The sequence below is a fragment of the Sylvia atricapilla genome, chromosome 2, assembly GCF_009819655.1.
Source record: "Sylvia atricapilla isolate bSylAtr1 chromosome 2, bSylAtr1.pri, whole genome shotgun sequence".
Taxonomy (NCBI): domain Eukaryota; kingdom Metazoa; phylum Chordata; class Aves; order Passeriformes; family Sylviidae; genus Sylvia; species Sylvia atricapilla.
The window spans coordinates 39,109,752-39,126,621 of NC_089141.1; the positions used below are offsets into that span (position 1 = coordinate 39,109,752).

The window sequence follows — 16,870 nt, forward strand, 5'->3', positions numbered from 1 at the left end:
TTTTTCAGATAAGGTGCTAGATAACTTAGCATCTGATGAAGATATTCAGGAAACTGATTTGTTTGAAATCCCCTCATCACAAATTATTTTCTAATGAGTCTTATCAGCAGATTTGTCTTGCATGTAACTGACACTGATATGGTCTCAGTGCAGTTACCGTATTTAAGGGACAAATCCCCCAGTGATAGCATGGACAGAATCAGCAAAGAGCAGAGTTTGGCTGCTCTGTGAGCAGGACGAGGGTGCCCCAGGCCCTGCTCCTCCTGCATGTGGGAGCAGCGTTGGCGGCAGCAGCTTCCAGCCAGCTCAGTGCATGCTCTGACAGAGAAGGTGGTATTTGGCTGCTTGGGTGATGCCTGCTGTCCAAGCAGCTGTTCCCTATAGTGAAGTAAGAAAGTTACCATATAGACTGCAAGGTTACAGGACTACTGCAAGTTACTTACGTGAGATTGCAATCCTGACAAGCTCAGCATATATGAGTAGTCAGGTCAGAGGTGAGGAGAAATGTAGCACAAAGAAGTAAGATTCCAAAATACAGCCATTCAGCTCCAGGGCCTGGTTGACTTAATTTCATACCTCTTCTGCAGTATATGCTTTGCTCTTGGTATACTCTTAAATTTTGTTCTCGATGTACGTGAAAATACAAGTAGGTTTCTTGTAAAGAAGCATGTTACATTTTCAGAGGTAACAGTCCTTTTCAGTTTTCATTTGAACATAAATGTTTTGTAACAATTTTCTGAAGGGATAGATTTCTGAAAATATGTATAAAGGATAGCAAGGTATCAGAGAAGAGTGACCAGAATGTTTAAATGTCCCAGTTTATACAATTAGAATCACAGTATCTAGGAATAGATTTATTTCTTTCTAATGTACAGTTTACTTTTAAAAACTCTTGAGATAAAGTTTAAAATTATGACCTGTGTAATGATAATGAAGTGATTGCAAAATAAATTTTAAGGTAACACTGAACAGTGAATGTTTCCTACTGAACTTTGAGTGATAAATTCTGGGAAGAAGTTGCTGCGTAAGCACCTAGAGCTCTAAAGTGTTAAACCACAGCTTAAAAAGCATTAGCCAAGTAAATGTTTACTTTTTGGTTTATTCAAGCATCTTACTTCAAAACTAAGAAACTTTGAGCTGAAGAGCAGAGTGGTTTGTTTCCTTCTTCCATAATTCTGAATGTAAAAGTGATGTGGCAAAAAAATCTGTTAAAATGAGCTTTCTTTACATGGTGACTAGAACCAATCGATTCACATTGATAAATACAGTTCAGACATTTTATGGGAATATCAAAGATCACTGGAACAGGGCACAGCAAAAGGATTGTATTAGCTCGGTGTTCAGTTTTAGCAAGCTAAGTGTGGATGACTACAAACTGTTATGAATTTAAAAATAACATTAGGAGTTTCAGTCTCCTCTTGATATATCCTTCATCTTTTGCCTTCAGGTACGGTTTACATCCTCTGATCTAAAGATTACAATCTAGACTACTGCGTTTAAAGGGCAGGAGTGGATATATTCTGAAGTTTGCAGTGACAGTGAATCACTGAGTGTTGTAACTGTTCACGTGCAGTTTAGGTGCCTTGCTCCAGCAGGTATCAGGTAACCTTTATACAGGCCTTCTTCCTGAGAGCTTGGCATAGAACTGGGGTCAGTACTGTTCCATTAACCGTGTTCTCTAATCTACTGTTTTAATTTCAGAAAAGCTGTGTCTTATTATTTAGTTGTTGAAATTACTGATATGTGATAGTGCACAGTGGCTCTTCTGACATCAGGAGCCTTATATTTTTCAAACATGGGTTATGAAACAAATATGTTTTGTCTTTGGAATTTTATTACTGAATGAGCTAAACCCAAGCAAATAGATAAAAACCTAGACAGCCTCCAGAGCTTGCACTTAGAATTTTGCTTGAATTGAAAATTTCAAAACTATTTTGGCTGCCTAGTTGATGGGCAAAATGTCCTGTAGGACATAAGAGTTTTGGCTATAGGAAGTCTATCCAGGAACTCAGTTTGTCCAAGAGTTCAAAATGATAATACTTCTAGAAAAATGCTACTTCACCCTCCAGAGGATTTCTGAAATAATTTGTGAATTCACAGGCAAAAATCCCAAAAAGCTGGAAGCCGATAATGACAGCTTTTGGAACTGAAAGGGAGTGGAGGAAAGGGATGGGTCATAGGGAAGTGCTGACTAATCATGAACAAACACTGTAAGGGAGTTCTTGTATTAACAACTGATCTCACTTCCTAAAGGAAAGTAAACTCTATACTACCCAAGCATAAAATTTGGGCTGGGGCAGTCTCTAAACTGGACTGCTAGAAAGTGGGGAGGGATGAGGCTAGAAGGAAAGCTTGCTTATAATGATGTTAGCCATTAAAAAACCCACACAATTGTCTTGTGAGACAGAAGTTAGTAAGTAATCAGTACTGTGTGACCTGTAGTCTGATCTCTTGTGTGGGTACAATGTATTCATATCTTTAGAGAGGCCTGTTATGAGTAAGCATTATTTTAAGTGCTAGACATATATTCGGTGAGTACATGGTTTTTAAAAATGGATGACAATAACTAAATACAGTGTTTTTCCCCCTCTCTCATGGCAGCAGCACAATCCCTTCACCATCCCCCCACTTCCAATGACAAATGCTGATTTTCATAACTAGCAGATGAGGGTTGCAATGATTATAAATTTGGGATTAATTTATACTAAGTTAAAGTGATAACTTGAAGTTACTTGGGATTTTTTTTGAACTTCAGTGCTTACCAATGTGCTGAAATTTAGTGAAATCGGGAGATCTGTGATTTTTGCTTTGTAATCTATTTTGCATCTAAGGGTAGGGTTGAACCATTTCTAAGTAAGTACTTCACCATATTTATTGATAAAAGCATAGTAGTTGCTAATTTTGGCAATGACTAAACTGCTAGTACTTAAAGAACTGTTAGTAATTTAAGTGATATGCTTTCAAATAAAATCATGTGCTTGGCACATTTTGTCACCCCTATTTGTCATTCCCTCTGTACCAAAAGATACTCAGGAAATAAATTACTGCAAATTAATATACATAAATGCTAAGGTATTGGTATTTGTTATGATGGTTTAATAAAATAAATCAAAATTTTTATTGTTTCTAGAAAGCTAGGGTTTGTTTTGCTACTGATGATTTTACAGTCAGACTTCTGGTTTCTGTCCGATCCTGGACTTCGCTATTGCTCTGTTACTTGCTTGAGCAGGGAGGTTGGACCGGATGGCCTGCAGTAATCCCTTCAACCTTTCAGCTTCTGTGAATACCCGAATTCTTCATAATAAATCAAAAAGTAAATTATTATTTCCAGTTGATAATTTCTGAAGCATGCAGTGAAATTTGAGCTCAAAATCAATTTTGGTTTCCTTTGCTTATTTTACAGTGGGCCTTTGAATACTGTTTAAACCGATGCTCATTAAACTTTTTGTGAATGGTGAAGAGAAATGTAAAAACCTGAAAATCATCAGGCTGAAAACGTTTTTAGGTCATTTTAAAAGATAAATATAATAACTATTATATTTAAATGTACTGTGCATTTGAATGGTAACTACAATAATTAAAACTATACACTAAGTAGTTTAGTTTATTCTTGGGCTTTTGCTCTGTATTTTTTTACCACTCTAGGTTAAATGGTAAATAAAAATAACTTTTCAAAGTATAGCCTTCAGACAATGTGCTGTATCTGGGGTCAAGAAATCTGTTGCCTCTGGTGGATTGCAACTTGTGAAATCTGTCTTCAGGGGATTGAAGGGTGGGGAAGGAAAAAGAATAATCTGCTGGCGAAAAACAGTATACGAGATTGCCATTGCCTAGGGTTGACTGAGCGGGTATCTTTCAAGTACTGACTCAGGCAGCAACTTGCTGTTGGAAGATTCTCTTCTTTGTTTTACTTAGCAATCTGAGTCTTAAGGGACAGGAATAATTGCCTCCTACCTCAGCAGCATGTGGTGGTAATCTGAATTGTAAAAATAAAATTCTCCCTGGAACATAAGAAGGAAACAGTCATAAGTGTCATAAGAGGGAGACAGGTGACTTGAGGTTTTTTATGAAATAAAGTGCAGCCCACAAATGGGGGAAAAGACTCCTTAAGACGGTTTGTATAACTAAAACCAAGAATATCTGAACAGACTATGAACCTAAGGTGTGAAGTGGGAGCTCTGAAACATAAATTAAAAAGAGGTGTCAATATCAATGATTATAATTGCAAGAGAGACAGGTTCACTTTGTAACAGAAGGCTGTGCCTTCATTTCCAGTAGGTCCTACCTAATGGTTCCCAACGAGTCAGCTCGTCCTGCCAAGGCCATCTGGGAATGATCATTGTCTGAACACTCAAGCAACCAGTTGGAACTGCCCTCTGAGACTTCCTACTTAGAGCAATAAGGAAACAACCTAAAGAATCTTTTTATCTTAATATTTTGTTTTCCTTAGTGGTTGTTAGCCGGAGGGTTAATCAGCAGGATTGCTAGCAACAGCCCCATTTAGATACTAAGACAGCTGGCTGTAGCAGCTTTTATTGCAGCATGCTTAGGCTAGCCTCTCTGACTTGAAACCTTCAGGCAACAAAAATAGGGTGTCTTGAGAGGGGCGTAAAGTTGCTTGGCGTCTCTTCATGCAAAGAAGCACTTAATTTCCCTTTTGCTTGCTTTGTCTCCCTTTAAGAGAGAGAAATGAGATAGAATCTCAGAGATGAAAGGACACAAAAGTGATAAAGTATTCCATGGCCCATCACTTCTGAAAATCATCTGCCTTCCCTTAACAAATGTGAAAGCTAGTGTTTGTGTAGTCTTGTCTTTAATGTTACAGAAGGCAGAATGGTTACATCTTAAGGTGGTCTTCTGCATTTGCTAAGAAGGAGTGGAGGAGAGTTATCTGTACAGTCAAACAAATCCAGTAATTTAACTTGAAATAGCAGCAGAGACAGTTCTTTCTTTAGAGCTGCCTTTCTTGGTGATACATTTTTATCTCTTTCATTGAAAATTAAGGAGAGAAAAAAGATGAATTCTGCATATGCTGAATGACTTAGCCATGGGAAACAGACTTCTTAACTTTGGGGGTAAGGTAGAAATAAAGGGAGGTTTCCTTTAAAAATAGCCTTTCTTCTGCTGGGGAACTGAGAAGAGAAGTTTAAATTCATCTGGTGACACAGAATGTGATCACAGCATTTAGTCCTTTGTGGACTTTGGAAAATAATTGAACTGGTAAAAAGACAGTAAAACAAGGACTTTTCTTTTTAGTGTCTGTAATACTGCTGTGTCTCATAGTTTTCAAAGTTAATACTGCTGTGTCTTATAGTTTTCAAAGTAATGGAAAAAGCTCTGGAAATGAAAATGTCCTTGTACTCTTTATTTGTTCCTGAAACTCAGAAAATTATATTATTTGGGAAATCCACAGAGGAATCCAAGAATAGTACTTTCGAGAATCAATTTAAAAACTTGTAAGCATTGTAAGATACCAGCCCTACTTGTATAAATGAGGTCCTTAAGTGCAGGGCAGAAAAAAGGGCAGGAGGAAAAAGAATAATAAACACAAAAATAAGCATATTACTGCTTCCATTTTTGCTTTGACAAAAGGTAGTTGTTTCAAGGGTACATTATAATAAAAATGGTGCTACCTTGACGAACTTTTGAATAAATCATATCATGCATTCATCTCTTTGTGTTTAATCATGCCTGTGTGGTCAGTCTGCCTACTGTCCACACATCCATTTTAGCATTACACACTCTGAAGTGAGTACATTTCTGTGAGTGCTTTCCTAAGAAGTGCAGTGATGTTCTGCAGCTTCAAAACAGTGTGGTGTTTATACTCAGAACAGGAATCATAGTTTTTAAGTCTTTGGTGTATGTATTGTGCACTGTCTGCAAGCAGGCCAGTGGTAATGAAGGCTGCCTTTGAATATGTTAATATTTATTAATATTAGTATTTATATTAATTATTATATTACTGTTTATTAATGTTAGTATTTATATTAGTATTTAACACTAAATTCTGTGTTTTGTGTATCTGTAAAAGCTCTTTATTTTATGTATCGGTGTCCACACCTTCATGGGCCATGCTTTCTGGAATTTCTGGTACTTCTTAGTATCTTGCAATATTCAGTCACCTTAGGAATAAATTCCAGAGGGATTTGTAAAAGAACTTGTCTGACTAGTAATGACTGTCTGCAAAATCTGACTGTTTCTTGACAAGTTAGACTTTGTCAAATGTATTTGTTTCCCTTACTGCATTGTTCTAGTTCAGATTCAGGCCATTAATTCCTGGAAGAATTTCTGCAGCCTAGAACTGTAATTTTGTAGGATAGCATATGTGGTTTTATTTCATGCTTAGGATAAGGAAATTTGAGCCCTGACAAGCTCTCTTCCCACCTGGTAAACAGGATGCTGGTGCTCACCCTTCTCTTACTTTTTGCTTTTGTATTTCAAAGTTAATGAAATCACAGCTGTGGCACCAAAGGATTGCACACTGAAAACTTGCATGACAATTTTAAGGTATGCCTTTACAAGCTGAATGAAGGTTGAACCTTCTTTGTCATTTGTCTTTTATCATTTCACCAGTGTGCTCTCATGCCTGTGGTGGAGTTTGGTAGGAACGTGATCAGTGGTGTAGATGGAGTAGTCCAACACAAGCTTTGTTTAGTGGATGCATTAAGGCTGCCAAGCAGAAGTAAGAATAAGGAAAACTCAAAAATACAGCTATTTTATATATTGCAGGAATATTCAGAAGACTGTATCAATGTTGCTATTTCTTTCAGGCAATTAGACCATGCCTGGAGACATTACCATCCTTAAGAGATAAACTGTTACAAAATTTAGGGCCTTTTTCTGATGCTTTTGGGAAACATTGAGATTAGGAAGTTCTGAATTTTACTGCCATGTGCTTTTATATAAATTAGGCTGTAAGAGTCCTGAAACCTAAGGAAATATTGCAAGTACATGGACAACAAAAGTGGACAAACAGTGCTTTCCCCAGCAAGGGGTGGATTATAATCTCTCAGTTGATGAGATTTTCATTGCTCTGTAGCCAGCCTTTTCTTGTGCTGGATTTTGTTGGATTTTATTCTTTACAAAGCCAGTTAGAAAGTCCTTAAAGTGTTTAGGGCCACTTCAAGTGTGTATCCTTGTCTAAGAACGGTGCAAATTCAGGAAAATGTTTATGGAGAACTGAACTGTGAGGGTAGAGGTAATTACTAACTGAGCTGCCTCATCTCCCCTTCAGGCTTTTCTCTGTACTGCTGTTGTTTGGAATTGAAATAATCTCAAATAATGTGTTTAAAGTATAAATCTGTAATTTTGTTACAGCACCTGCAAAGTTAGCTATGCTAATTTAAAATGGCCCATAGATCCGAAGACTTAGATTTGTGTTTTAATCCTTTCCAGTTCTCAAAATCCCCTGAACAGGATAGAAAAGGGTGTATGCACAAAGAAATGTGATGCCTTCTATCCTCTGCCAGAGCTGAATCCACTCTGTGGTGTGTAAATATCCTAAGATCATCATCACCCATTACTCAGAAGTCTTTCCATGCTACACTCCAATTTTTGGGAGTGATAATTAGATCGATTCTTGTCGAGACTCCTTATATCTCTAAGCCTTCTTTTTCATCCCATTTCTAAATGCAGCTATAGAAAATTTAGCTGTAGGAATCCCCCTAGTTCATCAGCCCTGTCAAACCAATGTTGGCTTCCTAGATGTTGCCACTTTCTTAGGAATATGCATCCAGCTCTGTTCTTGAATTAGTGGATACTGCCACTTTCACAGCTTTCCTATGGTCAGATCACCGCATTAGTATTATGCTGTAGTGCTCAGGCCTCTGCAGTAGATATTCTGCTTTCTTCTCTGCCTGCTAAAATGGTAGCTAAGTGGGTATCTTGGAAGCACCCTACACTGTCTGTGCACAGGACAAGTCTGTGTAAAAGTTGGGAAAGAAGTTAGTTGAATTTTAATTTTTTTTTACAATTTATGTATTTCTGCTCTCAATTTCTCCCGGCATCACCAGGAAAGCTAACTTTCAGTATATACATCAAGACCTGGCATGCTGAAATGTACTGGTGAGCACTCTAAAATAATTCCAGCATTTGTGAGGAGACACTTTGTCTTTACTAGTCCTTAAAGTTAATTTACAAATATAAATAAAAAGAGAAAACTGCTCAGAAAGTGATGCATTATGTGGATTAATGAAACTAGCTGGTTAAGAAGACAAAGGAAAAATGAAAGAGTAGAATCCATGTCTCGTTTATTTAACATAAAACAGAATCATAGGTGACATGCTCGTCAGTAGAGCAGCTGACATTTGGGATTTAATGAAAAGTTTAAATTTCACACCAAAAATAGAACATAATTAGGTTTAGTTTCATTTGTGCACTTGCTTATGTTACACAAAGACTTTCCTAGCTATCCTCAGAACAAAAAGTACTCACTGCCACATCAACGGCCTTGGGAGGTCTGTTATGATGTGGTCAGTGGTATGTGTTCGTGTTCTGCTTTCCCTAAAATGTGATTTCAAGTGAATTCTTAACAGTCCCAAAATCTGAAAACCAAAATCCAAAGTTAGTCATCTCAAGTTCACTAGAGACTGAAAATAATTTGCTCACAGACATAAAATGTAATTCTTGTCTAGATTGTTAAAAAACAAGCTTTACATTATGGGGAGATGCTTACATAGTATTTTACAGTGATGCTTTTGTACTTAGGAACAACTTGTCTTTCTGTGAGTTTGAGACTAAATTTTTGAAATGTCCTTTAATTAAGAGTCATGTCCAAATGTACTGAGAAGCAATGAATTATTTATTCTTATCTATTCTTTTATATGTAGGTTCCTTTATGGGTTTTGCTGTTGTAGAAATTTTGCACAGTACGTTCATCTGGTACTGAGGATTAAAATATCTATTCATTCTCTTTTGCTTTTCTTCCTAACATTACATTTCTATTGCACACTTCAGTAAAATAGTCTTGTGGTTCTGACCTGCTTATGTTAATAATATCTGTCCTAAGAAGATCTGGTTTTGTGAAAGGGAAGTTCTAATTACAATGATGAGGCATATATAACATGATTCTAGGCTAATAAAGGCAAAAAGGGTGAGAAAGACGTACGATTTTGTAAACACTGGGGATTCTGTTACACAAATTAAGTTCTCAGCATACGGTGTAAAGTGCACCTGCCAGTGGGGACACTTTATTTGCAATATGTATTCGAGAATATCAAAACTGAAGGCCTCGTAGATAAGCCTTTCTTGAAGCATTAAAGTAATTCTTTGAGTGTCTTTTTTTGTGTTAGTTCGTTTCTTTCATGGCTTTTAACAGAACAGTACATGTCTTTTCAGTGCAGCAAGTGGAGAAGGAACGTGAAGGTAGACTTTGTACAAAGGGTAGATGAGTTTTTGTTTTTAAAATGGTGTTATTTTATTAGTCTACTAGGATCCAAAGGGTTCTTAAAATAAAAAGTAATTTAATTTTTTTGGTCTCTAGATCTCCTGCTTTTTTTCCAATGTATTAAAAAAAAAAAAAAAAAAAGGCACGATGGTGGTTTCCACCACAGCAAACCCAAACTTACTTTAAAATTAGATTAGAATTTGAATCTGACAAGCCTTGTGATAGTGTTTAATTCCAGTAAAGATTTCTTTCAACTGGAAATTCTGATTCTTAGTTACTGCAGAAGCTGCATTTCTTTGACTGTAGAATTTGAAGATGGATAAGGAGATGCAGCTTGTGCTTTTCGCAATGCACAACATTTTGAAAGTCCTTTTTGGTGGAGGAAGGTGGGTGATGTGTCTTGGAACAGTCATTCTTGATACTAGAATTGACTTTAAGTTTGCTAACAAATGCTTAGTGTGTGGTGGGTGTTTTAGCTTTGTTTTTCTAAGGCCTGTTACCACAGGACTACATTTATGGTACAGTCTGAATTAATTTCATTAGTTTATACTATGTTTGTCCAGTTTAACAAAGTTTTGCTTGTCGGCGACATAAATGAACAATAACAAATAGTGCCAGATAGAAAGATATTAGATTTTGAGAATTTATTCTGTGAAATAAAACTACTTACATTGCTTGATTATACTAGAGATATTGATTTAATTCCAGGAATATTTATTCAGTTTGTTTTGTTCACACAGTACAGAGCTGTGTTTCTCCTTCCTGAGAAGGTAGAATTTCAAGTTTTAATTCATTAATACATCCTACATATAGTGGCTGATTTATAGGTTATATTGATTTCATATAATTCACTGATGTTTTTTAATCTTCTGGTTTGTGTTGACACTAGTTTCTTACAGAGATATGATGAAGCTCATGTGAAATAGAAGATCTTGAACATAAGGATTGGAGCAGTTGTCGTGTAATTCAGCTACTATGAGAAAAAACTCTACTTAATGCAGGGAAAGATAATGTAGTGTCGATGTCAGTTCTTGTTATGTCCATTGAGACCTTTTCTGCACTGCTGTTGAAAACAGAGGGAAAGATCTCTACCTGTGGAGAATGTCCTGTTTCAATACTTAACTTGATAATTTAAAATACATGGTGTTTATAGTGGGTTACCCTGGTCCATGTGCTGTGAGTAGGAACAAAATGAAGTCCTATATTCCTCCATGTATAGGATTTATTTAAACATTTCATTCATATTAGTGGGAACTTGTGTATTTTGTTCTATCAGTTGCTGAGCATTATTTGAAATTTGTAGAAAAGAGCTGATCTGTTGTGATGTGTTTTGGGTGGTTTCTTAGTATATAGCACTCAAATACTCAGGATATGGAGCAGGTAAGATACATATGAGGACTGTGATTTGATGGAGGTTGAAGAGGAAGGTTTTGAAGGAAGGTGTAGAGGAAATGGATATGTAGGTAATGAAGCACTGAACTGGGTGGGAGGGAAAAAAGTTTGCCTTACTGAACCAGTCATATGGTCAGTATGATATTAATATAATCAACTTGCTTATTTGGGGGCTTTTCCTCCGTGCTTTTTGGCTCTAAGACTGCTGATTGTAGTTCAGTTGGTCAACATAAGGAGCATGCTGACTTTTCTCAAGTGAAACTGAGCTAAGGAAAAGCTGGAAGCTGCTGCTGCCTAAAATAGCTATCCTTGTTAACAACCCCATATGAACAGTAACTGTACTTTGTGTGGTATGCTTAAGATGTCTTGAGGAATCAGTAATGCTGCCCTTGTGCTCCAAATTGGAGGTGCATCTAAAACTGCTTCTTTGATAGTCCATTCATTTGTCCCATGTTCAGATATATTTTGAAAAACTGATGAATGTTGTTATTTCAGTGCATTTCTACAGTTAACTTAAAAATAATTCTGTAATGCAGGGATAAAACTTTTTTCCTTTTATTTCTTACTCTGCACTCAAATAGCATATAAAAACAAAGGCTATAAATTATGTGTGTTACATTTTTATTAGTTCTTAGTGTTACGTGGATTTTTACAAGAGTTAAATGGAAAAAGATGAATGTGTTATTGTGGGTACAGTAGTGTTTTCCCAGTTTCTACTATTCCCAGAACTGAGTTGAGCAAATATAACAAATCAGAAATGTAGGGGAGGAGTAGTACATGCTGGTACAGTCATTTAAACACATGGTCTCTGAAGCATTACAGTGCACTGTTTTTACATCTGTATTATCTTTACCTGTTTTCGTTGCTTTGCAAAACTAACCAGCAGGAAAGTGAAAAATTGTTCTCCAACATGAAGGTTTATGTATAGTCCAGTGTATCTAAGGTAGTCTTTACTATATTGCACTGTGTTTTATAAATAAATAGGCTCAAAAAAGAAATAAAGAAGTCTTGCTGTATGTGGCATATTTCTAAGTGAACCTGAATATTTGAAAACCTACGCAACCAAAGATGCAGTGTGCTTAATAGTACCTTGTCGAGGTTTAATCCCAGCCATCAGGCAGTCTAATTTATTGATGTGTTGATCAGAGAGAGGTCAGATTCATCCAAAACATAGTCCAGTACTAACCATGGTGAAGAAAATAACCTCTACCCCAGACAAAACCTGCACATACTGTAGTAAATGAGGTGCATTGTGACCCTACTACAGATTTAACTCTTTGATCTGGAATTGCTTTTGTGCATGTTTAGAGAGAGTAAATACGCATCTTAAAACTTTTCTGAAAGCCAGTTTGTGGTATGTCTACCTTGTAACAGAAGGTTAGATTCAAATGTGATAAGTAATTTGACAAAAGTAATTATTTTGGTGACTATTGCCTCGTTTTATGTTCTTCTGAATTCGTTACTTGTTGTGGTTTTGCTGAAGTATATGAAAAGGGGCATTCCATGTAATCCAGAAAAGCATAATTTTAAGGATAATTTATTTAAGGAAAGAATGGTACCGAGTTAATGATGCATTGGATTCTAATTTGTAACAATATTATCTGAATGTGATTTTCAATTGATACCAGTTCTAAATGATTGGATAACAAATTTTGTTGTCAGTGTTCACGCGCATTTGGAGTTTGTGTCTTTGTCCCCATGTACTTCTCTGAGCAGAGTTGCTTCATGGCATCAAGATAACCTTGCTGTTTGTTGTGAATAGACTGCATTTGTTGCTCATTAGCAAAACATGCTAATCACATACTCCAAAAGTAAAACAATGATTCACTACACTTTTGTATTTTCATTGAATACTTTTGTAAATGACAGTTGTGAATGTACTTGCCATTTTTTTTGAAACAGAAATCTAAACTTCCAAAGTTCTGCAGAAGGCTGGGTGGGTTACTTGGCAGTCCCACTGTCCTCATCTTTTCCCATGAAGTTAAAAGGCGAGCTGCACATCCCTTTCACATTACTGCTTTAGTGTGACTGGGTGCTTCAGCTAACACTGAGAGATTGTTCAGGTGTCAGTGGTGAGGAGGGTGGTCTGGCCCAGAATCTAAGGATGTGGTCTATGCGCAGAAAGTTTGGGAAGACTGTTTTTATACTAGCCAGTTCATTACCACTCCCTAGGCCCTGAATATGAGCTCATCATGCTGAGGTACTGGACTGTGCTTGAGATTCCAGACATAACTGGCTTGGTTTGAATATCTATGAAGTCACACTTAAAATGGCAAGTAACTGATAAGAGAGAGAGAGAAACAAATGTTTGGTTCAAGGGTACAACATCTAGTTATGGTACAGCAGTTTAGATCATGGTATTTATGATGAACCTTACCTCACCATTGCTGTAGCTCTGATTGCTGGAGCTGTTGGTTGGGAAAGATGATGGTGTCCAGGGCAAGGGTTTGAGAATCTGACATACAGCAATATTTGGAGAGAATCCAAACAGTTCTTGTTTGGTTTTGAATGTGATCGTTGTTGGCAGGCTTAACCTTTTGTTGTTAAACTTTTGTGCTAGCAGGTCATTGTTGTAAATGCATGACTGTCCTAACTCTTGCTTTGTTTTGTCTTAGTCACATTGATCAAACAACAACATGGCAAGATCCTAGGAAGGCCATGCTTTCCCAGATGAATGTTACGGCTCCCACCAGTCCTTCTGTGCAGCAGAACATCATGAACTCGGCATCAGGTAAGCAAAATTTGTATTTATGAAAAAGATCATACAGGTAAACCACAAGCTATTGTAATTGCGGGAGAAGTGAGTCCAGATTTAGTAAATGTTCTTCTAGTTATCCTGGTTTGAAACTTTAAATTTCTTGATGCCTGATTCATCAAGCAAGAGGCTGCTAGTTGAAGTAAGAGAATTTGTATATTTATGTTGTCAATAGAAAGTACACTGTAGTTCTTTGATTTCTGTTTTCATATTTTCAAATGAATGGTTCAGACTTCTAAGGAAGCAGAATTTTGGTCTGTTTTCTTCCAACTAAAAAAACGCTGTTAAATTGATGAAGACCAGAATTTCCATTAAATTAGTATCAATTTACATTAAAGCTTTTGTGCTTCACAGTGTTCTTCTGCCTCAGTTTTCTCACTGACTCAACATGGTATACTGCCATTTGTTTACATTTCCTCCATTCAATATGAACATATAATTTTTTCCTGTCCTCCCTAAATTGATCAAGCGAATACCTTGAGAATCTTTTTTAGAAGCAGAGATGTTTTGGTTTTCCTCTTGTGTTTCTGTTATTTCCAAAATCCAGTATCAGTATTATTGGTCTAGCTGGGGAAGTCTGATGTCTTTTCCTGGAATATAGAATTGTTTTTCAGCTGGTCTGGAGGGGGAGGGTGGGCTGTCACTAGACAGCAGTAAAATGTTCTTGTTCTTGCAATAGAATCTACTGTATGTTTTCAGAGCTCTCTCATCTGGTTATGCAAAGAGCAAGCAGATAAATTCGGTGCTTTGCTGGTTTGAATGCTTGGTCTTCCCCTTGCTTTGTCACCTCCTGTCTGTCACTGAGGTTCATGTTATATTTATTTTCTCACAGTCTGGCTGTATTTTGTGTGTGTCTGCCGTTCCTGTACTTCCCAAGGGTTATTCTCTGGTGCTGCTTTTTGTGGTCTGTTTAGACAGCTTTGTTTCATGCTGCAATTCATGTGCTGCAGACAATACCGAAAGATTAACCGGCGTGACCAAACTGTGCTATCCATGACTGAGTATTAGAGGGGAAGTTAATCAAACTTTTTGCTGGCTAGGCCAGGAGGCTGGATTATCCTGAACAAATGAGTCCTGTTCAAGTTCAGGAAGTCGTGATTCACAGCAATTAAGGTCTCCAGCTCTGATGTGAAAATAAAATAGTGTGATTATTTTTTCTGTAAATTTATCCCAGGAAACCTGCAGCAATAGAGGTGGTGTGTTCTTGCAGGGACACTTCTAAAGGAGGGAGAATAGGAGAAAGGAAACAATTTCCTTGGTCTGTCCTGCCTTTTTGCTTATTTGTGCTGAAACTAGATGCTTGTTGTTTCAATATTTAAATACAGACATAAATTCTGTATTTCAAGATAACTCATCAAACCTTCCATTGCATCAAGAATTGACAGGAAAAAATATTGGTAGTAAAGTAGGAATCACTTTATGAACTTAGAAAGAAATGAAGAGTCCTTAGCAAAAAATGTACTGTTAAATTGTAACAGGGTGGTAACAAACTAGAAAAGAAGCTAGCAATCTGGACACAAGGATTATTTTTACAAGAACATGAAGAATTTACATGTAATTGCCTGGTGTGTTTGAGAGAGTGACGCTGTATAGATATTGTTGTTCATGCAATAAATTTCAATATAGTTGAAATGTGCAAGTGGGTTGTCTTGTGATTTGAGAAAGCGCTTCCTTGGATACAAGTACATTGAACATTTATTTTTAATTTCACAGATGATACTGTGTTGAATCTCAACTGAAAATCCCATGATTTCTTTTTCCCCCAGTGCTCTGAATCCGATAAAGTGCATGAAGGACTCAGAACTCCTGTGTGTACTGAATTACACTACATGTTATGTGGTGTTAGGTTTTTTAAGCTTAAGTCAGTTGAGGTAGTCTGAATTGGAACTGGCTGTTTGGATGCACTTGCTTATCCTTATTTGCTATTAACAAAAGTCTGCTTTGACATAAATAATACTGAACCTGCATTTTTTTGGGTGCAATTCTGTTTCTGATACTTGATCAGGCAAATGTTTATGTACTAACTTTAAATTATGACTGTATATTTGTTTTTGTTAGAGTCTCTTACACCTAGTTTTGTTACTTTTTATTACTGAATAGCTTATGCTTCCTGGATAGCCTCTTGAATAATCTTTGAGAGAAATGGAAAAGTGAAGTAACTATGTACCATTTCAGCACAGTGGAACTTACAGTCATGATGTTGGCACTCCGATTTAAGACTACTTAATGTTCTAATTTGGGTATTCATGCTCAAGAGCTGGGAAATCAAGTTGAGACCTTTAAGACAGAAGTTTCCTGTTGTGAAATATTGCTGGCAGTGAAACACATCCTAGTGCATGAGAGCCTTTCATGAAAGATATTGGGAAAGAAAGAGTGTAAGTATTGTGACAGCTGGAGATCACTGACTTGCAAAAAAGTGTCTGAAATGCTACAAAGGGGAATATTTTCCTTTCTGTATAGACCTTGTATGGTGCTCATTAATTTTAGCCCTTAAAGGTACTGTCCAAGTTCTAGTGTACTGCCACAGGAGCCTGTAAGTGAAGTTGCTGTGCTGAAATGTAAGAGAGATTTCTGGGAGCTGTCTTGAGAGCCTTTAGAAGCTTTAACCATTTAGCTAGAATTAGAGTTCTTAACATTAGATAGAATTAAGAACAGGAAAACAAACTGAAGTTGCAGATAGATAAAAGAACTATGAAAGCTGATGTGCGGAAGAGAACTCTGAAAGATGATGTGTGCATACTGGAGATAAACCTGTTGTCTTTTTGGGTAAGTAGGGGAAGAAGAACTCAGGAAAGATGTGATAAGGGCAAGTCAAAAGATTGTTAAAATATAAATATGGGAAAGATGTAGTTTAGCATGAGATGGAATTTCTCAAGACAGATAACCTAAAGATTTCAATCTCTTGATGCACTTAAGACTGGAAGAGAACCCAGGTTTCTTGCTACAAATTACATTCCTTCAAGGAAGTTAATGGACATCTGAACCAGTTTTATTCGTTCCAGGCATGATTTTTGTGAATGACTTATTCTATGTGTGTTAGTTTAGCTACATCCTTCATAGGAAGTCATCAGTATGTGAAAAGTGAGGGAGGTTTTGTCTGTCTTTCTTAACTTAGCTTGCTACATGTAATCAACTAAAATAGTTTGGGCCATATGTATGCAGAGAAGCAGCACAGGGCTCGTTTAGATGGCATTTGTTGGTTAATCTGTGAAATAGGATTGCATCTTCACTTCAATAGTGAAGTGGAAAGGAAAGGAAACAAGCCTGGTAATTTGTAAGTATGACACATGTATAAAAAATTTCACTGTGACTGTTCTGATTTTTTTGTGTAATGTTTC

General features: G+C 36.8%; 1 protein-coding gene and 1 long non-coding RNA gene across 9 annotated transcripts in view; one reads left to right on the forward strand and one right to left on the reverse strand.

The window, feature by feature from the left end:
• YAP1 (Yes1 associated transcriptional regulator) overlaps window positions 1–16,870 on the forward strand; it is an 88,332-nt gene that overhangs the window by 35,707 nt on the left and 35,755 nt on the right. For all 8 annotated transcript variants that reach the window (XM_066312971.1, XM_066312973.1, XM_066312972.1 and 5 more), the window contains exon 3: window positions 13,393–13,508. In XM_066312971.1, coding sequence (XP_066169068.1) covers window positions 13,393–13,508 — 116 coding nt within the window. The remainder of the gene's footprint in view (window positions 1–13,392; window positions 13,509–16,870) is intronic.
• LOC136357581 (uncharacterized) overlaps window positions 1–16,870 on the reverse strand; it is a 391,604-nt gene that overhangs the window by 6,138 nt on the left and 368,596 nt on the right. The gene's annotated exons all lie outside the window — the stretch shown is intronic.